At 39.0% G+C, this 26,101-nt stretch overlaps 1 protein-coding gene and 1 long non-coding RNA gene across 9 annotated transcripts in view; one reads left to right on the forward strand and one right to left on the reverse strand.

Annotated features, from left to right (window-relative positions):
- Positions 1 to 25,297, reverse strand: part of ryr1a (ryanodine receptor 1a (skeletal)) — a 48,102-nt gene extending 22,805 nt beyond the window's left edge. For all 6 annotated transcript variants that reach the window (XM_079599317.1, XM_079599316.1, XM_079599313.1 and 3 more), the window contains exons 1-64: positions 25,090 to 25,297; positions 21,435 to 21,554; positions 21,247 to 21,348; positions 20,965 to 20,985; positions 20,545 to 20,619; positions 20,338 to 20,416; positions 20,132 to 20,244; positions 19,948 to 20,047; positions 19,390 to 19,486; positions 19,231 to 19,305; positions 18,983 to 19,139; positions 18,707 to 18,871; positions 18,079 to 18,200; positions 17,649 to 17,838; positions 17,366 to 17,501; positions 17,137 to 17,232; positions 16,404 to 16,522; positions 16,177 to 16,310; positions 15,851 to 16,092; positions 15,580 to 15,772; positions 15,289 to 15,505; positions 15,099 to 15,203; positions 14,888 to 14,991; positions 14,726 to 14,809; positions 13,913 to 14,072; positions 13,469 to 13,616; positions 13,118 to 13,323; positions 12,270 to 12,444; positions 11,983 to 12,191; positions 11,166 to 11,524; positions 10,960 to 11,086; positions 10,673 to 10,833; positions 10,311 to 10,473; positions 9,569 to 9,655; positions 9,255 to 9,481; positions 8,656 to 9,100; positions 7,944 to 8,528; positions 7,651 to 7,851; positions 7,350 to 7,461; positions 7,065 to 7,205; positions 6,703 to 6,976; positions 6,458 to 6,572; positions 6,226 to 6,358; positions 5,968 to 6,062; positions 5,747 to 5,882; positions 5,365 to 5,551; positions 4,994 to 5,105; positions 4,780 to 4,900; positions 4,523 to 4,692; positions 4,129 to 4,349; positions 3,784 to 3,874; positions 3,548 to 3,688; positions 3,261 to 3,424; positions 3,098 to 3,176; positions 2,805 to 2,894; positions 2,579 to 2,716; positions 2,294 to 2,371; positions 2,114 to 2,189; positions 1,887 to 2,010; positions 1,687 to 1,802; positions 1,538 to 1,605; positions 1,327 to 1,448; positions 1,100 to 1,149; positions 847 to 907 (exon numbers count right to left, since the gene is read on the reverse strand). In XM_079599317.1, coding sequence (XP_079455443.1) covers positions 847 to 907; positions 1,100 to 1,149; positions 1,327 to 1,448; positions 1,538 to 1,605; positions 1,687 to 1,802; positions 1,887 to 2,010; positions 2,114 to 2,189; positions 2,294 to 2,371; positions 2,579 to 2,716; positions 2,805 to 2,894; positions 3,098 to 3,176; positions 3,261 to 3,424; positions 3,548 to 3,688; positions 3,784 to 3,874; positions 4,129 to 4,349; positions 4,523 to 4,692; positions 4,780 to 4,900; positions 4,994 to 5,105; positions 5,365 to 5,551; positions 5,747 to 5,882; positions 5,968 to 6,062; positions 6,226 to 6,358; positions 6,458 to 6,572; positions 6,703 to 6,976; positions 7,065 to 7,205; positions 7,350 to 7,461; positions 7,651 to 7,851; positions 7,944 to 8,528; positions 8,656 to 9,100; positions 9,255 to 9,481; positions 9,569 to 9,655; positions 10,311 to 10,473; positions 10,673 to 10,833; positions 10,960 to 11,086; positions 11,166 to 11,524; positions 11,983 to 12,191; positions 12,270 to 12,444; positions 13,118 to 13,323; positions 13,469 to 13,616; positions 13,913 to 14,072; positions 14,726 to 14,809; positions 14,888 to 14,991; positions 15,099 to 15,203; positions 15,289 to 15,505; positions 15,580 to 15,772; positions 15,851 to 16,092; positions 16,177 to 16,310; positions 16,404 to 16,522; positions 17,137 to 17,232; positions 17,366 to 17,501; positions 17,649 to 17,838; positions 18,079 to 18,200; positions 18,707 to 18,871; positions 18,983 to 19,139; positions 19,231 to 19,305; positions 19,390 to 19,486; positions 19,948 to 20,047; positions 20,132 to 20,244; positions 20,338 to 20,416; positions 20,545 to 20,619; positions 20,965 to 20,985; positions 21,247 to 21,348; positions 21,435 to 21,554; positions 25,090 to 25,137 — 9,362 coding nt within the window. In that variant the 5' untranslated portion in view covers positions 25,138 to 25,297. The remainder of the gene's footprint in view (positions 1 to 846; positions 908 to 1,099; positions 1,150 to 1,326; positions 1,449 to 1,537; positions 1,606 to 1,686; positions 1,803 to 1,886; positions 2,011 to 2,113; positions 2,190 to 2,293; positions 2,372 to 2,578; positions 2,717 to 2,804; positions 2,895 to 3,097; positions 3,177 to 3,260; positions 3,425 to 3,547; positions 3,689 to 3,783; positions 3,875 to 4,128; positions 4,350 to 4,522; positions 4,693 to 4,779; positions 4,901 to 4,993; positions 5,106 to 5,364; positions 5,552 to 5,746; positions 5,883 to 5,967; positions 6,063 to 6,225; positions 6,359 to 6,457; positions 6,573 to 6,702; positions 6,977 to 7,064; positions 7,206 to 7,349; positions 7,462 to 7,650; positions 7,852 to 7,943; positions 8,529 to 8,655; positions 9,101 to 9,254; positions 9,482 to 9,568; positions 9,656 to 10,310; positions 10,474 to 10,672; positions 10,834 to 10,959; positions 11,087 to 11,165; positions 11,525 to 11,982; positions 12,192 to 12,269; positions 12,445 to 13,117; positions 13,324 to 13,468; positions 13,617 to 13,912; positions 14,073 to 14,725; positions 14,810 to 14,887; positions 14,992 to 15,098; positions 15,204 to 15,288; positions 15,506 to 15,579; positions 15,773 to 15,850; positions 16,093 to 16,176; positions 16,311 to 16,403; positions 16,523 to 17,136; positions 17,233 to 17,365; positions 17,502 to 17,648; positions 17,839 to 18,078; positions 18,201 to 18,706; positions 18,872 to 18,982; positions 19,140 to 19,230; positions 19,306 to 19,389; positions 19,487 to 19,947; positions 20,048 to 20,131; positions 20,245 to 20,337; positions 20,417 to 20,544; positions 20,620 to 20,964; positions 20,986 to 21,246; positions 21,349 to 21,434; positions 21,555 to 25,089) is intronic.
- Positions 13,918 to 19,614, forward strand: LOC306991459. 3 transcript variants are annotated; one of them, XR_013796100.1, is made up of 5 exons: positions 13,918 to 14,046; positions 14,329 to 14,367; positions 17,404 to 17,486; positions 17,718 to 17,840; positions 19,067 to 19,614. It is a non-coding gene; the product is annotated as an uncharacterized lncRNA (long non-coding RNA). The 3 variants fall into 3 exon arrangements; XR_013796101.1 differs by lacking the exon at positions 19,067 to 19,614 and having other exon boundaries at positions 17,718 to 18,046; XR_013796102.1 differs by lacking the exon at positions 19,067 to 19,614 and having other exon boundaries at positions 14,329 to 14,363; positions 17,718 to 18,046.
- Positions 25,298 to 26,101: the final 804 nt, after the last annotated feature.

Raw genomic sequence — 26,101 nt, forward strand, 5'->3', positions numbered from 1 at the left:
TGTTAAAGTCAGAGAAATAAAAATAAACAAATACAAAGCAGGGGTGTCAAACTGTCCAGCAGAGTTTAGCTCTAATCCTAATTAAACACACCTTAACCAGCTATTCGAGAGCTGTGTTCGAAATCGCCCCCTATACCCTCATTCACTATTCCCTACATTACTCTACTAATATAGTACACTTAAAGGAGTGAATGAAAACGAGTGAGGGAATTAGGAAACTGAGTGCGCTGGAAGGGCTGACGCTTTAGCATAGTTTGTGCTTGCTGTTTAATAATCATTTGAAACTTAGCAAACTGGCAGCTCCAGCAGTAATGAAAAGATTTATCTTGAACTCGGCCATGGAAACTAACATGTATAAACCTTAATTAAACAAATTAATAACTGATTAAAAATGAATTATGATATTACACTGTAGCCACATACTGTAGGACCAGTGGTTTGGAAAATGGATGATGATTCAGCTGCAGGTGCCATCTTTGACCCTCACGGTCCATTATGGGTATTCTCTAGCTGTTGAGCGTACATTGGTTGTACACTCGGTATTGCGGTGCATGCATTCATTGTGGGATTGAACGAGTGCACTTGATTACATCCAGTATGGTTATGGACACCGCAAAAATGGCTGTCCCTTCAAATAGTGCCCTAATTAAGGGTAAATGAGGCGATTTCGGACACAGCCAAGGTCTTCAGGATTACTATAAACTTCCAGGCAGGTGTTTTGAAGCTGGTTGGAGCTACACTCTGGCCCTCCAGGAGTAGATTTTGACACATTTGAGATACAGTACAACATACAACTGTTGTGCAACTGGTCTCTATTCTGATTGACAATTCATTTTAATGACTTACCTGGCATCAAGTGAGCGTGCAAGGATATGAAGGCAGTTGACAATAGCAGGTGCATCCGTACCTATATATCACAAACATGGTATTACATCAAGGATAGATATTCAGATTTTTTTTAAACCATAAACACTGAGGTAAAGCACATTAGATGTTCTACTGAGTTAATGGAGAGAAACACACAAAAGAAAGGTAAAACACTCAAAAGTAATAAGAAAACGGAAAGGAAAAGTGATGAGGACAGCAGAGTACATCTTACCAAAGAGAAACACTCTGTGTCGCACCAGGGCAGACATCTTACAGAAGATACTGATACCAAATTAAAGAAAATCAAACAAACATAAGAATGAACGTGAGAGAAAGAGGGAAAAGAAAGCAGCAAGAGGAACAGGGTGAAATAAAAAGTTGTAAAAAATTGAATGTGAAAGAATCTTGTATTTGACATTAACATCATATCAGACTGTTTAAGTGTCTGTGTGTTGTTACCTTGCAATCATCTCTTTTTCCTTGTTTGAGGCATGTCCGCCACTGCCCAGGATTTTGGCCGGCGTGGAGAGGAAGTAGAGGCAGTGGTTTTTAAAATACTGATTTATCAAAGGCAGAAGAATCTGAGGAGGACAGAAATATTTCACACACATTATATCACAGTCCTGATCAAACGTTAAATGCTAAAAGATTTCTTGGGAGTATAGACCACCTTGGCAAAGAACTTAATCTCTTGTTCGTGCGGCGACTTTTCCACACGGCCACTGCTCACAACTGCCTCTGTAAACACAAATGTCACAGAAAATTGAGTTAATCTCAGTTCAAGATAAATTCATGCAATACAAATGAATGCAGTTTTACCAAGATGTGCTATGAACTCCTGGGCAATGTCCATCCACTTTAGCAGCTTCTGTAGGAAGCCATATGTAAAACGCTTCTCAATAGATGAAATGTCACTTTCCATATCTTTGAGCCCCCTGGACAGAGAGATTTTAGACAAACACATTTATAGCAATTACATTATTTTGGAGTATATATATGGGTTTCAGTAGCTCTTGTACCTTGTCACAGCATATCCATGGAGCTGCAGAAACTTGAGCAGCTCATATGCTTTCTCCCTATCTCGTGCCTTTTCTTTAGCTGTCAGTGTGTCATAAGGCACAAGCAAAGGGTGTGTCCCTCCACCTAAGTACAAACACATCAAGAGAGATTTTGAAAAACTAAAATAAGCTCCAGGAAAATCATTAAAAAAGGCTGTTTAGTGGTCAGACATTGGAGAGAGGCTAACCTTTTGATTGTAAATCCATTTTCTTCTTGCGGCCCCAGGTGTTATGGTAGTTTTCTGCAAGCTGCTCTGCCATGGACTAGAAAACACAGTGTGCTGTTAGCCATGATGCTTTCAATTGTATTGAATTGGTGATGTTGAACTAATTGGGATTGTGCTGTCTTTCTTTCAATCATTGTGTACCTGTAGCTCTCTGGACAGTGTCATGCCTGAGATGTCAATGGGCTGAGGGCTGTAGCCATGACTGGGGTCATAGGTCGCCTATGAAAAGATATTGTAAAAACACTGCATTTGTGAATTATGATATCATAGTCATATTTAGAATATCAGTAATATATGCAATTTGTTGTTTAATATGTGAAACAATTTTTTTTTAGAGTTTTAGATACAGCAGTATGCAGTTAGTATTTGGTTAGTATCTCAATATATTTTTCCACTCTATCCTTTATTATCTCTATCCTCCCTTACCTGTGCAGTCTGTGAGATCTTGCGTGCTGTCTTCTCTGTTTTCTCGTCATCTCCATCTCTGGCTTTGTCCAATGTCCACTCCCAGGCAATCATGGCTTTCATGGACTCTTTAATAGGCCAGCGGTAGATTTCTTTATCCTAATGCAAATATTATTACATTAAAACATATGATATAAGGCACTATGGAGTCTGAGAGAGTGAAAATGTAATATATGATGTTTGTTACCTTTTCAGAGAATGTTTTGTAAGGCCTGAGCATGGGATGAGTCTTGGCATTTTCATCCAACACCTCACCAAAAGTCCAGTTGTTTTGGATCTGGTGGATCCAAAGGCACTGGTAAAACTCTTGTGCAAATAAATAAATAACACACTACCAGCCACCTAGCAAAACAATCGATAGATGATAGATAGATAGATAGATAGATAGATAGATAGATAGATAGATAGATAGATAGATAGATAGATAGATAGATAGATAGATAGATAGATAGATAGATAGATAGATAGATAGATATAGACCTTTTCAAAAGCCCATCTGTCATGTGTGTATTCTGCATATCTGTTGATGAAACTATCCAACTTCTCAGGAATGATAGTGCTATAAAAGAGAGAATCGCAACAGCATAAGTCATCAAACTTTGATTAATCTCACTAAACAGAATAATTAAATAAATAAATGTACTTAGTGGTATCAACAGGTTTGGGGTCAAAGTTGCCCTCAGCATCAACAGAAGCCTTTTTCTCTGTTTTGGAGGAGTAGCTGGCGTCCACATAATCGGGAGGAATTGCTCCAGCGATCGCACATATGCAAGGCATGGCAATTTTGAATAGCTCTGCATCAAATTTCTGTTGGTGGCCACAAATTAGAAAAGCTATTTATTATGTTATTCTGTCATTTGAATGCATTTTGGGGACAGAATAACACTAATACTCTTTCAAACAGCTCAGCAATAGAGGGCATATTCCCACCTTGTGAGCCAGAGATTCAAAAATTCCCCAGAAGAGTTTACGAGTGAGATGAAGCTCTTCCTCTGATGATACGCCAAAGTTAGCCCAGCCATTGGGCAAACAATAATATTTCCAACAACGCTCATAATGATTAGTAAGCAGCTGCAAAATAATGACAGACAGACGAGATGAGACGAGATGGCTATAGCAACCATCTTAAATTCATTGTGCTGACGTGTAATGATATAATCCCATACCTTAAGGGGCATTTTAGCATACTCATTCAGAATCGGCACATCAAATACCAGCCGCCTGAGGAGGTGCTGAAGCATGGAAGGACGCAGGTATCTGTAAAATAATAACCAACCCCAAAATGAATTTTGAATGCATATTTGTTTTATTGGCGTGTGTTGTAGCGCACAATTAGTGTTGGGTAAGTTACTTTAAAAAAGTAATTAATTAATTAATAGCTACTAATTAAATTTTCAACAGTGTAATTAGAATACTGTACTAATTACTTTACTTTTTAAAGGGAAAAGTAATAAAATTACAGTAATTTATTTCTTAGTAATGAATTACACCCAACACTGCACACAAGTTACCTGCACAAAGACATGAGACATTCCTCGATAACATCTCTCTGAGCTTTGGTAAAAGAGCGTCCTCGGGACAGCCTGTAGATGGTGTGAAGCATAGAGTCGATCATAATGGCGCGGTGGTCCGTCCCGGCGAACAAAGGAGCACATTTAGTGATAAGAGGCAGCACAGCGGAGCACAGGTAACGGTTCAGAGCAAGGGCCATTTCTGTAGTGCTGAACGCAGCCTTAGAGAAAGAACAGGATAATAATTGTGACGGTACTGCAGATAGTTATGAAAAGAGAAAAGGAAATGATGAAAGCAAGACTTGAACCCACATTTTCCATGTGAGCACCATCATTTGAATGCGGTCACAGACAGCATTTTTGTTAGTGAAGAGTGATACAGCAGACATCTTACTGTGTCTAAGGAAGCTGCTGCTCTCATGTCAGGAAGGAAGCCCACTTCTAGTACATGCAACAGGAAGTCCTGGTTGTCGATGCCGTAAACTCTGTCCAGGAACAGGACCATTGGTGCTTTATGGTCAGGCACGAAACTAGCAGACATCTTTGGTTCAATGATGCTGTTATCTGAAATATAATGAGCGTAGTAGTAAGATAGGAAGTGTGAGAAAAGTAAGGATTCAAGCATCCATCTACAAACTCTTTACTTGTTACCTTTTCCAAAAGCAGGTATCTGGACTGACAAGCTGATCACACCAACAAGATCTTCAATGGGCACAAGAGACCTAAGAATGGCCCTGATTCTCAAAGCCTCACCTTTACCAGCCTGGATCAACTATACAAACAGACAGGAAGTGTGAGATGTTCAATCAAGTCAGATCTCATTGAGTACCACTCAAGCAGTTACATAGAGTACAAACACACTTACGTGCATTTCAGGAGCACAGCGACCCAGCAAATCAATAAGAGCTGAGTAAAAGGACATGATGGCATTTCCCAGGTGAACTCTATTCTCCTCATGCTGCTCCTCACCTCCAAACCTTTCACATGATGAACAAGAAACACTCAAAAACCTCTCTACATACCACTGTAAAACCAAACAGTGAGTTAACATGTTATTTCCCCTATTCACTTCGCACAAGGTGCTTTCGTGTGTGAAAATGTTAGCGCGTGCGCAGGTTGTTGTTCTGTGTGGGTTGGAGTAATGGTGGACATGTGAAACTGGTGGAAGCACTGATCAGGATAAAATTACTTTAATATACCAGACGGTAATCTAGTACAGAGGTGCTTTGCCCATACATTGGGAAGCGTCTGTCTTTTTTAACAGTGGGTCCATCTCTTGCAGGATCTTCTGAGATCTTAATGGCCTCTTCAATGGCAGCAAGCAGACCATTGCCCCCTTCTCCTCTCAGTGCAGGACCAAAACACTCAGGCCTCCTGATCAGCAGCCGGACCACCACGTTAGCATTCTCCTCCACGCTCTCTCCTGAAAGCAGAGCATTATACAAAACCTTTAATTAAACTATATATTTTTGTTATTATTTATTTTGTTTTATTTTTGTCATGTCAACATTATTTGCACTTCGCAGTTCGCACACTAAAAAACTAAATTTTATGCATAATACTGTATACTTTCCTTTGTTTAGTTAGACACAATCATAATCGCATCATAAATACAAACCATTAACAAATACAGCAAAGCGCAGGAAATCCAGATACTTCTCTCCTCCACATGGATTCCACCCAATATCAGGGTAACCTTTTGATAAGAGCATGGGGCAGCTCTGTAGGCCACAACCAGCCAAGTACTTCACCACCTGCACAAAAAGAGACAAACAGATTTTTGTAGGAGCCACAAAAACTGGTCACAAAGATTTCCATCTGTACTTTAGGATGACGCACCATCTCCAAATCTTGCTCTTGGAGAGCCAGAGCAAGTTCATTGTTATCGATACAGGATGCAGCAGCAACATCAAGAGGAGTAGAGCCACGCATTCCTGAAACAGTGATCACTGGTTGATTGATACAAAACTCAATAATATCAATTTATAGCTGAGTTTTGATTTAATTTAATTTTAACTAGGCTAAACATAAGTGTACATTCTGGAGATGAAAAGTTCTTAAAAAGGAAAGTGGGTTTCTTTAAGAATCGGGCTTTACCCAGCCCAATCCCACTGTTCTGCAGGAGGTAGCCCAGATGATCGAACATTGAACGCTGATTCTGTCTGCTGATACGACAGAAATAACACAGGAAACGACAGCAGTTGGTCACCATTCGAGGGAATCTGATCTCCTGCCCAGAGCAAATGCAAATCAAATTAAATCTTTCAAACCAATTGATTATTCAAATGAAACATTGCATAAAAATATGTTAAAAATATAAACTGTGTACCTTTGAATCGCCACCTCCAAGTACGTTCACCATAACCTCCATGACTGTCTCATGCATTCCCAGAGCTCTCATCAGGTTGGGGTGCTGGTAGAATACCCTGTTGCTCATAATATTTCTGAAAGAAAAACAGAAGATGGTTTCAACTCTTGGGTGGTGGAAATGTCTCACAGTGTCTCTATTGCAGTTGCAATTATTGGTACCATTTTAAGTTAAAGGACTTTTTAAGGGTGCGATCATGCACTCACCCAATACTTTGGATCATCAGCCTCTCCTCTTCTGGCCCCATCTGAACAATGAGCAGGGATCGGATCTGCCCCAGACACTCCAGTAGCTCCATTGTGTCTTGCACAGACACAGCGTTGATAGTGTAGGCTTTGGGCAATGCTCGGATCAGCTCACCCAGGGCATCATACTGCCGGTGTAGCAGACTGAACATGAGCCGCACCAGCTCAGGGTTCTGAATGAACGACTCCTGAGCCCAGTGGATCATGGTGTGGGAGATCAACTCCTGCAGAGTACCTGTGACACAAGAGCAGATGTTCATGTAATTATGATAACAAGATGGGACACGGAAGTCTAATATGAAGTAAAAAACAAAATCTTTTACTGGGTTTTTTGTCTTCTTCAGGTTCAGGCTCTGCCTCCGGCTTCTTGCGTAAGCTCCTAACTTTCTCCACCAGCCTCAAGAGGCGCCCACGGAGAGAGGTGTCCACCACCTCTTCTTCCTCCTCCTCTTCAATATGCACACCTATGACAGAGAAAGAGAATCCATATGACTCCTTACATTGCATAAAAATGCATATGGAAACAGGAGTGACATGCTAAAAGGAATAAACATGGACTGTAATGATACTGGTCTTCGTATTAAACAGAGACAGTAGGTTAAACCAACCACAGTGACCCAAAAGGTCATGGTGAAATGTCATCAGGCCATTCCGGACATCCACAGGAACAGGGCTATCTTGATCCTCTGGACAATTCTTAAAGTTCATCAACATGTTCACCTGAATATACAGAGTTTATACAATTTTAGCTTTTTCTTACAAAAAATGTATATATATATATATGTGTGTGTGTGTGTGTGTGTGTGTGTGTGTGTGTGTGTGTGTGTGTGTGTGTGTGTGTGTGTGTGTGTGTGTGTGTGTGTGTGTGTATATATATACATACACATATGTATAGCGGCTGTACAGTACCTGTTCCTGTGGAGGGGACCGGAATTCGCGAGTCTTGCGGGCTGTTTCTGCAGCACTCATCGTAAAGGCCTGCATGAGCTCATTATATCGTTGTCTCTGATTGGTCTGCACCTGGTTGACAAACCTGTCTGAGAAAGCGATGATAGCTTCCACTCTGTGACGCAGCTCACAGTCACAGAAATATTGCAGGAGAGTACACATCTAAGGATAAGGAAGACAAAAAGTGAGACAAAAAGTCAAAAAGTGAGACAAAAAGTAACACATATGAAAGTCTTCAATCAGCAGTACTTCACCTGAAGTTTAACAGACTCAGGAAGCTTCATGTGCAGCAGTCCCTCTCCCACGTCCTCCTCTTCCTTCACTTCTGCCTCAGCTGCACCAGTTTCTTTCTCAGCTTCTCCATCTGTCGCTTTCTCTCTGTCGGTTTTTTCCACAGCATGTTCGTCCTCCTTCCCTTCTTTTCCCGCCTGCTCATATTCCTCTTCCTCCTCAGGTTCAAGCTCATCCACCTCAAAATCTTCTTCCTCATCCTCTCCCATCCCTTCATCCAACAGCTCTCCCTCATTTTCTACATGTTCCGCTTTCTCTTTCACCTCTATTCCATCCTCTTTGCTGACCAGTTGTTCAGCATCTCGAATTTTGGCGGCCTCCAGTTCTTCAGCCTGCTTCTCTCCATCACTGAAGACAGATGGTTCGATCAGCTTCAGGATGTGCTTAACGTCGTTGTCATCAAACACACCCATTATGAGCAGGGTGCTGATTAGCTTCAGGATGGGCACGAAGTGGAACTCAACGCTGCCCCCAACGGGATCCCGCATGGCCTGTCCACCGTCCTGCACGGCTTCAGTAAGCATGTTGAGGGCATGGTCCTTAAGCATCTAAAGTACAGAAAGAGAAGAGTTAAGTTTCAGATCAAAATTTAATTTCACACAAAATTTGTTTATTTTTATTTTAGTTTTAGTTATCTATAATAACCCTGGCCTCTATCTCATTTCCTCCACCTACCTGCAGAGGTAAGATGGGACTGAGAGTGTAGAGGTCTGCATTAGTGCCCACAAACCCAGTTGGGGCAAAGTGAAGTTTGGGGCGCAGGCAGGTGGTGAGCCCGACCCCAGGTAGCGCATGGGCCTTCTCAGCGTCTGAATAGAGGGTGATGCTACGCGTCTCGTCCGTCATGGGCACAATGAACTCCTTATTGGTCATGAGACGGTTGCGCTTGGCAGACTCCAGGTGCATGGAGATGAGTAGGTCGTAGTATCCGCTGCGAATGGGGCCGGGCAGGTAGGTGTTCTCGATGGCATAAAGGAGCTGCGATTCGTCCACGTGGCTGCAGAGGGCGTGTGCAACGCGGTTGTTGCCCAGTGCGCAGACAGAACCATACAGTTTCAGAGTGTGGTAATGAAATTTCATCAGGTCGGTGTGCTCCGACAGTTCCAGGATGTCAATGCACCTGGAAAAGAGAGGAAGTGATATCAAATTCCTGCACTTGTTTAATCCATTACATTTTTAATTGTACACTGAATTCATTTGTTTCAAAGGATCAAGGAAAGTTTTTCAAATTTCTAATAAAATAAGCAGGTAATATTTGCATGCTAATGTAATACCTGCTTTCTTCTGGAATGTGCAGCGCCATCATAACTAGAGGTTCCATGCATTGCACCTTCCAGCCCTGCTTCTCACTCACACGGCCAGTTTCAGGGTCCAGAAAGTCATTCGGCATCCGGCTCCATATGACAGGTGTCAACATCTGGACATCTAGCCTGGGAGGACACTGAGGGACCGGGTTCTTATGGTCGCTGCGGAACATGGCCGCAGAGATGGGCATAATGTTCTGGATAAAGTGTGGTAAAAGAAGAATATGAATAAAGAACATTTAATGTCACAAAAAAGGAGGCAAATTTAGCACTAAGATAGTGACCTTTAGTTTGCCGAGTTCCACCTGTATCATGTTCTGGCTAGATGGCAAACAAAACACAGCAGGGAAGAGCTTTGTGTTGGGTTCCACCTGAAACACAGAGAAACAGCTTAATTTCACATTAAATAGACATAAATTATGGTGATTAAGTATTTTTAATTTCCTTTAGATTATATATATATATATATATATTTTTTTTTTTACTTCCCCCTTTTCAGGATATTTGGGGAAAAAAGCTTTACAGATCTTTATTGGAAAAAGGGTTAAAACAATGTTTTCCATGCTTGTTCAATGAGCCATAAACAATTATTGCACATGCATCTTTAGACACTAGTTTACAGGCGGTAGATAATAAAGGGTAAGTTACAATAACTTGTAAAGAGACACTAAAGATACCTTTTCTACTGACAAAAAAAAACAGAAGAAAGATGTGAGGACATTTAATTTTTGCTGAGTTTATAAAGCATCTGCTGCTCAATACTGTCTCAATACTAATCTTATTCTGTACTACACTACTAACCATCTAGGAGCACCCTAGCTATGTGTTAAAAATCAATTGAAACACTACTGCAATCATGTAGTCATTGCACCCTGGTAAACAAACACACCACAATATTTACTTTTTCCAGTCACATTTTCAAATCAGAAAATGTAAAAATCTACAGCAAACTTACCTAGTTCCTTATGTACTTTTCAGTTACAGGAAACAAGTGAAATCTAATTCACTCTGGCCACTTTATCTTACCTGGTAGAAAGCGTGGATCTCTTTGCCATTGGCTGTAAAGGTCATCAGTCCTGTGTCCAAGTCCACCAAGCAGCCAATCACAAAGTCCTCCTGGCTGATGCGTGTTTGCTGCGAGCTGCTAAATTCTCCTCCCCACACCATGTAGCAGTTGCTGCGTTTTACACTGAGGAAAGCAGAAAAAGAGACAGGATTGTGCTGAAACATGTAAAGTAACCTCCAGCATGACTAATTATGGGGCATTTCAGGATATAAAATAGCTAAAGTTAAGCTTGCTTCCTTACTAGTCATATTCTGTCGAAAAATGCACTAAAATATGTTTTAGTGCATTAGCATGAAGCTAAAGTTACCTTAAGTTAAGTTACCTGTCATGAATGTTGCCTTTATCATCCCCAACCGTAACGGTTACATTTCTGACTTTACAAAGATCAAAGTGTGGATCGTACAGGTGGTAGTCAGGAGTGACCCAGCCTGCCCATATTCCACTGGGCTCCTGTCCGGCAAATACTCGGACTGAATAGTAATACTGTTGGGATGAAAAGAAGGATTTTCTTTAAAGGGCAACATTGTAATGCATCAACACATTATTTAGATGAAATTCTGCTTACACAGATATTTAGTAAGGGAAAAATTATAAAAGTTTCATCCATACGGTAGTTGTGTTTGAGATAATATCAGCATCGTCTCGATCATCTGGGACAACATCCTCCATCAGACGAGGAACCGTTGGAAGCACCGGTGGTGGGGTGAATGCTGCCTTCTTCGCCTTGGAAAAAAACCTGGAAATCACAGATATTTTGTCATTTCTGAATCAGAAGACAAGATTAAAGATACAATCTCGCATCTATCTTCTCTCACCCTCTCTTTTTGCTCTTCTCTGTGGTGGTGTCCTTCTCATTTTCTCCCTCTTTGCTGCCAGGAAGCTCTTTAGGGACTGAAGGCTCTTTTTCTTTCTCATCTTGCTCCTTACGAGTGGCTGACTTCTTCAGAAGCTCAAACTCAGATTCGGGGTCCACCTCAAGAGCTTCATCCTCAGGGATAGTGAGAGTTCGGGTGAGGGGTGATGCTCCCACTGGCACTTTGAAGGTTTCGTGAAATTCTATGGGCATGCTGAGTCTAAAGAACAGAAGGTCCGTGTTGGCATTCTGAGATCCAAATGTCCTATGAGTCAGTTTCAGACAGGGGGCGCTATCCACTGTTCCATCCACACGGCACACCTATTGAAGCAATCAACAAAAAAGAGGCCTGAGACGCATTTATAGATATTTTGAATTTGCTTTTATTTTTATATTTTCTGTTTTCATTAAAATTGTAGTACATTTGGTAATGTACTTTTTTTCATTTTCATTAGTTTTTTTTATATTTCTATTCATTTATTTTGGTAAATCTTTATTTTATGGTGACAGTTACACATCACTACATGTACTTACTGTAGTAATAACAGTACATTATGCTACTAACCCTAAGCCAAACCCTAACCCTATAGTATGCACATGTAGTTAATTAATATTACTCCATACTTATTTGAGTAAGTACAATGAAACTAAGTCACCATAAAATAAAGTGCAACCATAATTTTTATTTCAGTTTTAGTAATTTTAGTACTAGGACTTATTTACTTAGTAGCCAAGGCAGATTAGCATGCATTTATAAGGGATTTTCAGTGTGTTTTTACCTCAATATGAGGGTGGTCCATTGGTACAGGCACAAACTGGGGTAAGCTTTTGCTGAACCACATGGTAATATCTCTCTTCATGTTGATGGCGAAAGGCTCGAAACCTTCCTGCAGGCCACAGATTGTGAAGTAACGCAGGCTGCTCACATTCTGCCCAAGGTTGATACGGCCCACCTGGGACAGCCCCAGACTGCATACAGGGATGAAGCCTGGTCAGGAGAACAGAAATATTATTTAATTTCACAGCCAACTAACATCTCAATATCATTCCTCTTCGTGACTCTCACCTTCACCGATCTCAATGTCTTTGAAGGCCATCTCAGATCCAGAGTCACTAATGAGCATCTCTCCATTCAGAGTAAACATGATGTTCTGCTCTGGCAGGTCGATCATGCAGCCCACAACGTCACCAGACTGCCACTGCCGGCCAAATGGATCATTCCCTATGTGCCAACGCTGAGCCTATGGGTAAAAATCAGGAAATTATATTATACAGTACTGTTTAGATTTTAAAAAATGCATTTAAAAAAGAGATTTTACTCAACATAAAATGTAAAATAAACATTTAAAATGTTACAAAAGATTTAAAATAAATGCTGTTCTGAACATTTTCTGGAAAAAAAAAATATCCTGGAAAATAATGTTTCCCACAAAAATATTACACAGCACATCCGTTTTCAACATTAATAATAAGAAATGTTTCTTAAACAGCAAATCAGCATGAATGATTAGAATGATTTCTAAAGGATCATGAGTAATGATGCTGAAAATTTTGCAAGAATAAATTACGTTAATTGAAATTACGTTCAATTAGAAACAGTTTTTTAAAATTGTAATAACATTTCGCAATATTACTGTTGCTATATTTTTTATCAAATAAATGCAGTCTTTTTCTGAAACATTAAAAACTTTCAAAAACATTAAAAAAAGATCAGACGGACCCCGGACTTTTGAACAGTAGTGAATGACAATATTTCTTTTCTTTGGTGGTGTGATGCTAAGCAAAACTAATACTTGTCAATCTTCTAATGAACATCGTAAAGACCATAGTCTAAGCTTGCGCAATAATGTGCAATAATGCTTGTGAAGGGTTTCCTAAAAGAAGCCATTAATAATACTAATAAAGTTTCAGTACCTTGAACCCATTGAAGACATAGGCTAGATCATCTGATCCAAGCTCTCTGTCGGCATGGACGTTTGGTCTTGCCCACCCAACTCTCATCTCTCCCACTGTTACTGCCTCAAACTCAAAGTACCATTTTCCCTGGGTCATCGCGTAGGATTTCTCTGCCCTGAACACACGGATCTTATCACTCCGACCACTGCCATTCCCATGTCCACCTGGAATAAATGGTCACAGAGGTTTAGGTGAGTAAAAGTTTACAAATACAAAACTCATTGGATGACTTTAAGTTCCCTTCGTAGTAGAATTCTTCAAGAGGGATATGAAGAGGTTGATTTGGTGCATGATTAGATGGATACTCACTGCTTTCCTGGTCAGGTGGCTCAATATTGTAGCCATAGCCAATCAGAGTTCGTACAGCAGCACATACACTGTCACGATTGGTCTTTTTCGTCTTTTCATCCAGGAGAATGTATGGTACAAGACGGGGGTTGCGCTTGTTCACAATGTCCTAAAAAAAGCAAAATCAGAGGAAAATTAAGCAAACTCAACAAAAAGAACAGAAGCTGAAATGGGAATCTCATAGAATCTTCTAAATGTAGATATCATTTTGATTAATATTGTATATTGTGAAATTTTCTAATGTTTTTTTAAGTACTTGGTATATAAGTATATGGATGAATGTGAGACTTGTAAAGGATGAGCCATGCTCTGGAAAGTATTTTTGCTCTTCCTTATTTTTGTAATTTATTGTTGTTTATTTTTAATTTGTTGCTACTAAAAAGTGACAGTGTACACCTACAGTACCTGAACAATGCTGTAAGTCCAGCCTTGGCGGACACGGTCTCGAGCCCAGACATTGTGTCCATTTTCAGCCAGCCTTTCCACAAGTGTGTTCTGATTCGGTGTCAGTTTCACATAGTTGAGGTCCAGAGGAGCAGGTTTGTATCCGTTACTTTGCATATACCTGAGAATTAAACAGAAACTAGTTTAAGTTTAGACATCATTATTTTGTTTTTCCTCTCTATCATTTTGTCATTAAAATATCTATTATATCAGTACCTGTTGTTGTTAGCATACACTACGTGTGTTGGGAGTAATGCATTACAAGTAACGCAAGTTACGTAAACAGATTTCTTTTTTCAAGTACCGGTAACTAGTAAAGCAATGCCTTACATTTAAATGTACAAAAAAAGTTACTTTGTTTTCCCATTTATTGACAGCTGACAGCTCTTCTGTCCACATGTTGAGAGAAATTGTAAGTAAGCAAAGGCATTGTGTGAGTTGTGTGAACATGATGGTTATTGTAGTTCAAGACTAAATCTGAGCGTACAATTACTCATCTCAACAGTTACTCATCAAAACAGTTTCAGTATTCCTCTAAATGAATAAAAACAGTGAAATTCAAACTCAAGAATATTACGCAAACCTGCAATAATTAAATATGTTAAATAACACAAATATACTTTATGTATTTAATCTGACTTTATTAACCGATATTTCTGACCCCAAACGTTTGAAAGGTAAACTAACACTATTGTACCTTTGTAATTTAATTAAAACTACTTTATTAGTGTTAAATGATTAGTGGTGGTTATTGAGATATTCTGTAATACTGACGTTTTAGGAAGTTTGATCTTCTTCAAGTTCTCCTCTGCTTTCTCGTCTCCCATGCCTACGTGACAACCTAAGGCCAGAAGAGTCCTATAGACAGAATCCAGAGAACCAGGGGTTAACTAACCTCACAGCAACAAACATATAAAAGCTCAGTATTTCACTTACTTCAGGGTCTCTCCGGACATTGCCAAGTTGTAGTTCTTCTCAGGCTCCGGGAGGCTTTGGAAGTCCACAAGACAAGGATGCAGCTTCTTGTTGTCATCACGAAACTGAAAGAGTGGGGATAGCAGACAGACAGTATTGAGTATGAATTGAAAGATGTTAATTGTGCATTTAGTATTTTAAAATAATCTATCTATCATATTCATAGACTCACTGGTCCAAAAGTCCAGCCCTGCTCAATTCGAGTAACGGCCCACAGCTCGTGACTGTTCTCAGCCAGTTTCTCTCTGATACGCTCTAGGTGAGGAGGAAGAACAATCTGCGGAAATAATTTAGATGGCAAAATCAATACAGCAGGTCACTTTATATACACAAACCTTTAATTGTATTCTCCGAAGTCCTACCTGCACAGTGTCCACTGGGCAGGGAGTGAAAGCAGTGTGGGAGAGAGATTGGGTCGGCCCCAGAAGGTTCCGGACATCATTGAAGTCATGCTTGTACTCTTTAATGGGCTCAATCCGCAGCCTATCTCTGGGCAGAACTGCCTCATAGCATGGGGCATAACCTGGAGGAGGGAGGAATTTGAAGTCTCCATGCCGCCCGCCAAGGAGAAACCGAACTCTGTGAAGTGGAATGCATTTTTTAATTTGTCCTATTAGATTTAACATGTAATTTGTTGAAAAATCAGCTCTTACTTGATCCCAGCTGAGAAGCTGACCGCAGGGAAAAACAGACCGTCGAGATTGAAGTTCTCGAACATGCCTTGAACGGGATGTCCATTAACACGGAAGGAGATGCTGGGCACACTCAGATCCAAACAGCAGCTCACCACATCCTCAGCCGCGAGAATGTGTTGATTGGGTGACGTCACCTGACGTGGTACTCGACCTGATGAAAGCATAATGCTATAGATGTGCTCAGGGAGATATCAATGTGCTGAAATAGATAGAGGAAGGTAATCCTAACCTGTCCAGAGTTGTAGCCCATCGAAGCCGTACGAGTAAAGATCATCTCCAACTCCATTGCTCCCCCATCCCTCTCCTCCTCCAGGGTAGGGGCTGTAGCCCTCCGTCAAAGCCCAGCCAACACGAAGGTGACACGGCTGAGCGGTCAGGAATGACTCCACGTGGTCTACGATCAACTCGTAGTACCACTTCTTATATTGTGTAGAGCCTTCACACGTGCCCAGAAAAATGTTGGGTCTCATACTGCAAGAACATCAAACATGAGTCCAAACAAATGCCTCTATACAGATAACTTTTAAATGTAATTTGGGTTGTACTGAGTCAGACCTGGTGACATAATTGATGATGTTGGTCTGCAGGAGGAGATCACGGCCCGGAAGCAGATTCTCAGTGATCAGATTCTGATTGGACCTCACGGCAACACCGTTACAAACACATAGAGAGCAGAGTACATCTAGAACCTACAAAGAAAAGCCACAACAGAGCATGTGGTCAGATACGATTGAAGACACAGTAAAGAAAAGCTTTAACCTAGATTGCGAAAAGATATCAACCTTGTGATTGCGTCCATGTTTGTCCAGAAGGGCGATGATAGATTTGATGTGGTTCTCCTGGATGATGTTAAGCACCTCAGGGCTTTCAATAAGGATACAATACAGCACCTCCAGAATGCCTGACAATTAATAATATGCACATATACACCACCGTTCAAAAGCTTGGAGTTAGTAAGAATTGTTTTCTAAGAAATGTAATTATTTATTCACATTTACACATTAAATTGATCAAAAGCAACAGTAAAGACATTAATATGGTTAAAAAGACTTATATTTCAAATAAATGCTGTTCTTCTGAACTTTATATTCATCAAACAATCCTTAATCACGGTTTCCACTAATCAGTCAACTGTTTTCAACTTTGATAAGAAGAAATGTTTCTTGAGCAGCAAATCAGCATATTAGAATGATTTCTGAAGGATCATGTGACACTAAAGACTGGAGTAATGATGCTGAAAATTCAGCCTTGCCATCACTGAAATAAATATAGTAAATCTAAATATAGTAAAATATTTTATATTGTAATATTTCACAATGGCTGCTAGGATTACATTTTAAAAGAAAGTTAAATTATATTTGCCAATGCTCTATTACTTTTTTACCAGTTTCTTATTACCTGTGATTAAATCCATGTAAATTCAACCAATAATTGTGTTTTTTTATGACAAAGGTTCTTAAATGAATCTCAGAGGCCTCTATGTGGACTCTCAAAGGATAAATTACGGCTTCCTACCTGAGGATGCCTCTAAACGATCCAGTTTGCTGACAAGCCAGTCAAGATTATCACAGAACAAAGCACAGTTTGCCCGGTTTCCTCTGATCAGAGATGCTATAAAAGAAAAAAAATGACAAGGGCATTACATTTTTCAAAAAACACTGAAACCAGTAAATCATTAAGTGCACCAGTGTGGTTAAGATTAGTCTGTATTACATTATTCAATCATGAGTAAACACAGCCATACCCAACAGTTCATAAAATAAGTTGACAATCTCTTTCCAGGACTCAGCTGCATCTTCCCCAGCAAATTCTGAGAAGTGGGCCGAAGTGTTGTAGAAATTCAGCCGATCAACACAGTCCAATACGTGAGTGATCATGCCCTAATCAACATTGACATTGGTAATTATGTTTGGATGTTTTTGTAAAAGTTCTACGCACTGAATGTAAAGACAATATATTTTCATTAGTAAAAATAAAATTTAGTTTTTTTTTCTGTATTTGCATGTATTTTTGCGAGCAAGTCTAACCTCCTCTTGAAATAGATTCTGACGGTTCCTTAAAGAGCGCAGTTTGGTCTGCTTCTCTTCGTGTTCCAGATCCTCGTCAGGGGGGCGGAAATAGAAGATGAGATCCTGCAAGGACAGAACAATGGAATCTAGAGGCAGAGATGTGGACGGACCTGGAGATTTACTTTTCCCACTCAGAGAGTCCAGACCCCTGTAAGACAACACAAATCAACAAAAAATTTATTATTTACCCGTACCCTGATATTTACCCTTGATAAAACAACAACACAAAATAATTTAACCAGTGTTAATGGTGCTAAGTTGACTATATGGTCTCAACGTCTGGTTAGGCTTGTCTGTTTTTATAGGCTGGTTTAAGATTTTTCCAAGAATCCTAAAAGATTACAATTTGCTGCAATTTTAGACCAGATCTAGCTGTATGTGGACGTACTTAATGAACTGAGTGAAGAGTCCCGCAGTGCTGTAGATCATCCTAGCAGCCTGGGATTCTGCTGTTTGAGAGCGGGCCACAGTCAGAGCATCGTCCATGTGACCCTCCTGATGCAGTATTGCCTAAGGAAAAGAAATGATCGAATCTGTGAATTCTGTAGTTTTAGGTCTGCTTAGGTCTGTGAATTTACACTACTGTTCAAAAGTTTGGGCTATGTAAGATTTTTTTTAATGTTTTTGAGTATAAAGTCTCTTATACTCACCTAGATCAAAAATGAATTAAAATAGTAATAATGTAAAATATTATTACAATTCAAATAACTGCTTTTATTTTAATATATTTTCGAATGTCATTTATTCATGTGACTTGAAGCTCAAGAAACATTTCTTGTCAATAAAAATGTTAAAAAGTTGTGCTGCTTAATATTTTTTGTGGAAACAGTATAAAGTTCAAAAGAACAGAATTTATTTGAAATAGGAATTTTTTTGTAACAATGTAAATGTTTTTACAGCCACCTTTGCTCAGTTTAATGCATCCTTGCTAAACAAAAGCATTCATTTCTTTTTAAAGCAAACAATACAGACCCCAAACTTTTGAACGGTAGTGTACATGAGGTTGAAACTCATACCTTTCTCTTCAGTGGCCCCAGCCGAGCAGACTTAGCATCCACTGAGGCATATGTGAGCCACAGGCTAGTAGAGACATGCTGCACAAAGCACATGGACTCTCCGTACTTGATCTCTGGGATCCCCATTCCTTCCACGTCCCGTTTCTGAGCCACCTCGGTCTTCTCCTACTCAGTCAAATGGCATAAGAAGTTTTGACATCAAAGATTGCTAGAAAACATTTTCAAAAGAGCAACCTCCCAGAGAGTGGGTTATAAAGCTGAGAGCAGTATACAGACCTTAGAAGCACGAAAGCAGAAAGCAGAGTTCTTCGTATTCGCTTTTTCCGGGTCCACAATCAGGAGTCCTTTCTCTTCATCCAGGCACAGATACCTGCCTGTTGTGATGTGACGAACCCTGAAGGACTGACCCCACTTCATGTGGCCACCACTCCACCTGTGAGTACAATGAGATTGAACATCAGCTCTAAAGGAGAAAAACATCATTTTTGCTTGTTAAGGCTCTGCTGTATCAAAATAGCACCAACCCAATGCGAAGTGGCTCCAGTCTCCAGAGAGATCTGGCGTGGCTGCACACGGCTCCACCTTCATAGTGTGCATTCCTGAAAATTCATGCAAAATAAGGAAAGATTGATTGTGGTGTGGATTAGCTGTTTGCGCATGTTTACATACAGTTAGTTACATACCGTCTCTGGTCGTCGCCCTGGTCAGCAGCAGGAATTGCTAAACACTCATCCATGTGCCCGTGGAAAAGACGCAGAACATGCCCTCCAGTCAGAAACCCTGAACCAAGAAAACATCACAAAATATTGTATTACGTTTGTTGTAAAGGCACTTTTAAAATTGGTCTACAATGCATATTGATATTGGTTGTATTGTATAATGTATATTGGTTTAACTGGGGAAAATAAGGAAATGAAGACATAAATATTAGTAATGTCATTTTACAGTTTGTTTTTATTTAGTCATTTTTTATATTTCTTACTTCATCAGAATGGTATGAAATTTGGTAAAGGTTTTGGCACTTGCTACAATTCATACAAAATATAGTACATTCATTTAATGAAAATAATTTAAAAAAAAAATGTACTTTTTGAACACCACATGGTTTAAATAAAAATGTTACATCGCAATTTAAAAAATAAAATTCCCCCAAAGTCTTGCAGCCCTAAAGCATTTAAAATGTCCCAAGTTTTATGGTAAACAAAATGTGGTATTTAAGAAAGCTTGTACTTTAAGCTTACCCTCTGCCAGCTCACAGCCAGAACAGACTGGGTTCATGTTCCAAAGGGTCTGCATGAAAGAAGCGTCCACCATGAGGTCTCCGCTGGCATAGGACAGATGCTGTTGATGGGACAGATGTTTCAAGTGAAACTGTAAGGCTCCATCTACAAGAGATTGTGTTGACTATATAGAGACTGGCCTTACCAGATATCTCTCAGAGGACACGCTGACCAGGATGAGATCATCGCCCACCCTGACCTTCTCACCCTCTGACCTCTGCTTGGATGCAGGGTGAATGGTCCACCAACATGCCTCACCTGGAGGGAGATTTTCTTAAACTCAGATTTCCCTTTTGTATATTTGCAAGCACTTAGTATATTTGAGATAACAATCCCCTAGAAATCAAACACCTGTCGAGTCCTCCTGCAAGCCCACGTCAAAGGCCAGCTTGTCTGTGAGTGATCTTGATGTTGTCAAACAGCTAAGGTACTGCATCATGCAAAGAGATGGCAATCAATAAAAACAGAGGGAATAAATTATTATTTCGCTATAGTAACTTTTCTCTTAAAATACTCATCCAGTGATGGTCTGTATGTGTATACTAAAATTTGACCCACCATGCTAGAGTGAGTGTGTCTGAGAAGGATAGCATGGCCATACAACAACGTGCGGTGGCCTCCTCCTTGTGAAGACTAGAAAGAAGGTGGAAAAACATATACAATTCAAGAGTCTATATAGATATGGACTAATCTATATAGATATGTTTTTTGTCACATCAATAACTGAAAGATTAACACAGAATTGTGTTAGGTGAGTAAAGACTACGAGAGGACAAAAAATGTGCTGTTACAGTGTTTAGCATCAGGGTGGACTCAGTTATAACCCGCCTTTCCACTGTCTCTGACATTAGTGATGAATGACTTCAGGCCTGCCTTTTATCAGAGATAGTGACAAGGCGGCTATAATCTGAGGTAGAAACACAGCAATAATAATAAGGAAAATTCAAGGAACATTTCAAGGGAAAAATGGAAACCTACCCATTTGTCCAAATCGACTGCCTATAGTATGCAAAAGAGAAAACAAGGTAAGGAGGACAAAAAATGTTCATGCTTTTCATGGTTGTTTGGGCACAACAAGTAATTGAATTTAAATTGAGTTGGTTTGATATTAAAGGGATAGTTCACCCAAAAACGAAAATGATGTCATCCTTTAATACTCACTGTAATGTTGTTCCAATAAAAAATAATAATTTTGGGGTGGACTATCTCCTTTTAAGAGTGACTCTCACCCCAATCCTGATGTATGTGCTCTGAACAAACCTCATTAAGATCATTTGTGTTAGACAGCATTTCCTGAAGGGCCCGCACAGATAAGGACTGCTCCAGGATAAAGCAGCATATGGCCAGATCAGGAGGAACATTCTAGAATGACAAAAAAAAGTGTACAGAACACTGGGAATCTAAAACAGTATTTCATAAATTCAGAATGACATGTAAGAAAAGGATACCTGGGCATTGGATGTAGTTTCCAGAAAGCACAAGCGATTCCCAAAACCCTCACAGGACAGACAAAGTTTGATCTGCTCCTTCAGGATAGTAGCTGTGCACTGTAGAACCACCTGGTCATCCTACAAAGAAAATAAATGACAAGATGTCAGTCTTTGGGTAATATATCATGTTTTTAATGAAGACTAAACATTTCAGACAAAAATATTTCATCAGGCGAAAACATTTCACACAAAAATACAAATTCTGTTGTCATTTACTCAACCTCATGTAGAAGTCATTCTAGCCCCTTTTATTTCTGCAGAACACAAAATACATTTTGATAAAAATTGGTAACAAACATTTTGATGCTCTTTGGCTTCCATTGTATTGACAAAAAACAAACACTGAGACATTTCTCAAAATATATATTTTTTTTGTGCTCCGCAGGAAGAAACAAACTCATACAGGTTTGGAACGACATTTTTGGGTGAACTATCCTTTTAACATTAGACAAAAAGCTATCAAAATTTCGGGGCACAATCTCACGCAACCTTTTGATGAACAAAGACAATATTTTGTCGATACATCATCTGATATAGAGAGTACTAGGAGTAAATCTCAATCTTTGCTCAACTGGAATCACATAAATCCAATTTAAATTAGTATTGAATATTGCCACTTTCTAAAATACTGCTTGGACTGACAAGTCATTGATGTTTTCTTTGTAACAACATGCCCATAGCACACATTGCTGCTACATAACTTGGTATTTGTAACCTTGATCAAGGCAGCAAGCACCTAATCCTGAATGTGGCTCAGGTTACAGCCAAAACACATGTGAGGAGGCTTAGATGAGGCCTGTCTGAGAAGATTGATTTATTTATGTGTAAAATATTTTCAAGTTCTAAGAGAAATAGAACAAGATTTTTTTTTTTTCTTGATACATGCGTGAAGTGGTGCTGCTAATTCAATGTACAACACCACCCTCTGTTACTCTATTGCCATACAAGTTGACCTCAAAAAGACTTGATTTAATAGATAACATTATACTGTTCCATTAATTCAGTTCAATATATGTTGTATGAATATACAATGTTTATGTAAAATTGTCAGCATTTTGTATTAAAGATGAAGCCTGCCTTTATAGACAAATTGGGGCAGGTCATGTCCTTGACAGGCTAGTCTGCATGACAGTGTATTAAGTATGTAAGTGTGTCATCTGCTGAGATATTCCAGGGCTGGAATGTAACCCAGTGGGCCGTGGAAAACCCTGTCTACACTGACACATTCTGCTAGCAACCTGAGACACAGCGCCTGTTATAACAATATAGTCATTGTGAGATCACAATTATAACATTTGCATTTAATAAATGGCAGAATACGTTTTTTTTTTAATTCATGTTCTCTCAAAATCTTTCATCAAAATAACTTCACTTCCCACTTGCAGCATCATCTCTTCTCTGATGATGATGTTATTTACTGGCGCGAGGACAACTGTCACTCACATGACATCACAGAAATAAGCAAACCACAGCGATCCAACAATCCAATCAATTCCTGATGGACAAAACCGTGTTCCGCCAAACATTTTTTCTTGTTCGAGAAGCCGTTTCACTTGTATATACGTCACAACAAGGAATAGCAACTTACGCTTCATGCCGACAGCAAAGAAACATGAAATTGGTCAAAAGTGACCGTAAAGACTTTTACATTGTTACAAAAGATTTCTATTTCAAATAAATGCTGTGCTTTTGAACTTTCTATTTATCAAAGAATCCTGAAAAAATGTATCACGGTTTCCACAAATACAGTATATTAAATAGCACAACTGTTTTCAACATTGATAATGAAATGTTTCAAGAGCACCACATCAGCAAATTAGAATGATTTCTGAAGGATCATGTGACACTGAAGTCTGGAGTAATGAAACTGAAAATTCATATTTACCATCACACCAGAAATAAATTATATTTTAAGTTATTATAATATTTCACAATCTTACTGTTTTTACTGTATTTCTGATTAAATAAATACATTATGAGCAATAAAAAAAATTATTATGTGCTTGTATAAAAGTGCTTTTATACAAAGGAACGTGTACATTTTTAAATTTGCATCTTAGTTTTAATTTTTTTTTTTAAATATTTTATTTTATTTTTGAAGTACACAATTCAATGTGTGTATTAATATGAGGTCATAAAAACTGGATAAATGAAATTTGAAAATGTATAAAGATATTTGAAGATATTTAAATGGTCTTCAAATAGTTTTAGCATGTCATCGCTTACTGTTTGAAACGACAGCAACCCAATTACAGTTTCACAAGCATTAAATAATTTTTTTGTCAGCTTTCTCCCTTACTTGTCTCTCCCGGCCTCCTCCTCTATCCCTCTATTTCAGGCTGTGGCACCTGCTACATGCAATTTTCCTGGAGCCAGTCACACAAAAGTAACAGTGGAACTGTAATCACTGAATGACTGTTCATTTGGGACAATGCCTGTCTGACTTCTTGATTCACAATCACAGAATGTATCAAGAAACTGCATCAAAAATACCTTTCCATAAAACAAATGATGCATTCTGTGACGTCTTGTAAACAGCATTAAAGGATTTCACAAGCTGGACCACTACATCTGCTTTTCTTTCATTATCTAGTCACTCATCAATAAAAAATAATAATACAAAAAAATTAATAAAATATTATTCACCAGAAAAATTACACATCACTAGCACAATTCACATTGGTCTACAAACTTATTTTCAAGAATTTTAGCAGAAGACTTTTAGCTTGTGAGAAACCATCCAAACATTAGTGTTAAAGTGCCTTCATTTTATCAGTTATTAAACAGTGTTCATGAAATGTTTCTGCTAATCAAACTCTAAATATGTGCTGAAAAGCTCTAGAGGCCATCATAAAAATAGGGGGACATGGAATAGACTTTTTAAATAGACTGTAACAAACAGGTGTTGGTTCATGACGGGCCCGAAAGCTGCTAATCCCATCTCTGTATATAGACTCAGAGCTCATAGACCGCAGCATCACAAACAGTACATAACAGTTGTCTTGATCTATGCTTCTGCATTGGTTGAACTCCATACTGTTCAAATCTTCCAGTGCATCCATTATAGGACTGTTTGAGCTCTTGCTAGAAGGACTCAATGTTCACGTTGACATAACCCCAACACAGCCAGGTCAGACATTTACAACACTAAGGTCAAGCATATAAACTCATAAACATACACTACAGCAGCTTCACTCGCACATCTTAAATTCACAGATCTTTGTACTGTATATTTGGTCTATATTTATATCTTGATCTTGGCAGTATGTAGTCGTCATGCTTCTGTGCACAGTGCCAAGTGTAAAGTCATGTTTCAAACAGTGACAATCCAACCTCTGCACTGCACTATGTATAAATAGACAACAATACAAGCAAGTCCACTCACCTGGTCATGTCACTCAACATTCATCCAAAAACATTCATGAAAACTGAATGAGAAAGCGGTCAACTTTACCATTGACCATATACAATGTGTATTTAAGAATTCACACAATTTTTATGACTTCTCCATTCATTAAAACGTAGTCATAAAAAAAGATGTTTCTAATCCATATACATTCATACATGCATTTTTTTAACTAATCTGAGGTAAGGTATTCTCAATATAACTCACTGTTCGTAAGAACTGGATTTCCTCTTCTCCCTCTGCTCCTTCTGCCATGGTTCAGGAGATTTGCCGGTACCAGCAGGAGAAGTGAGATGGGGTCCCCTCTCTTTCCTTCTTCCCAGCTGGGACAGATCCCAGCCTTAGCTTCCCCACTTCTCTTTCACTTCGGACCACAGGCTGCCTGTGCGTGTGGAAGAACTGAGACTCCAGCTCTGGTGAATGCTGTTCACAGAGAGCTCCACTTTCTGTAGCGTTCTCTCACTGCTCCACATCAAAGAGGAGGAGCACCAGCCTCATAAAACTAACATTATCACTCTCTGTTGGGCTTAGCTAAAGGATATAGGTAACACTTTATTTTGATAGTCCACTTTAGACATTATACTAACTATAAGTAACTTTCCAGCTACATGTAAACTAACTGTCACGACTGTATGCTTAAATCTGCAAACTCTTTATTTTGTTGGTTCCCCAACAGACATTCTATCGACTATAAGTAACTTAGCAACTACAAGTTAACTTATTTTACTAACCCAAACCCTAACACCTAACCTAACAGTCTACTAATACTCTAATGAGACTTAGTTGACATGTAGTTGAAAAGTTACTTATAGTCAGTTGACTGTCTAAATTGGACTATCAAAATAAAGTGGAACCAAAGGATATTAACAATCTTTTTATAATAATTCAAACCGGTTTAATGAGTGAAAATATTGTACCTTCCATTTAATCTTGATTTGTTCCTTGGATATTTAAAGCAAATAAATGAATAAATAATTTCACTCTAATAAAGAAATATTCCAAGTCACCAAAAAGGATTCTCAAACTTGGTTTAAAGAAAAAAGAAAACTGTACTGAAATGCACTTGCAATGGAACTGCATGGGGCAACTGCCAATAGACTTTTAATACACTTGCATGGTTTGCTTTTACAAACTTAGATCACACATTTCTTGGATCAACAGCATGCCACATATACTGTTGTTTTAGCTTACTTTTATTTAAGCAGATTTTTTTTTTTAC

Source organism: Phoxinus phoxinus (assembly GCF_949152265.1).
Source record: "Phoxinus phoxinus genome assembly, chromosome: 23".
In the NCBI taxonomy this organism is placed as follows: Eukaryota; Metazoa; Chordata; class Actinopteri; order Cypriniformes; family Leuciscidae; genus Phoxinus; species Phoxinus phoxinus.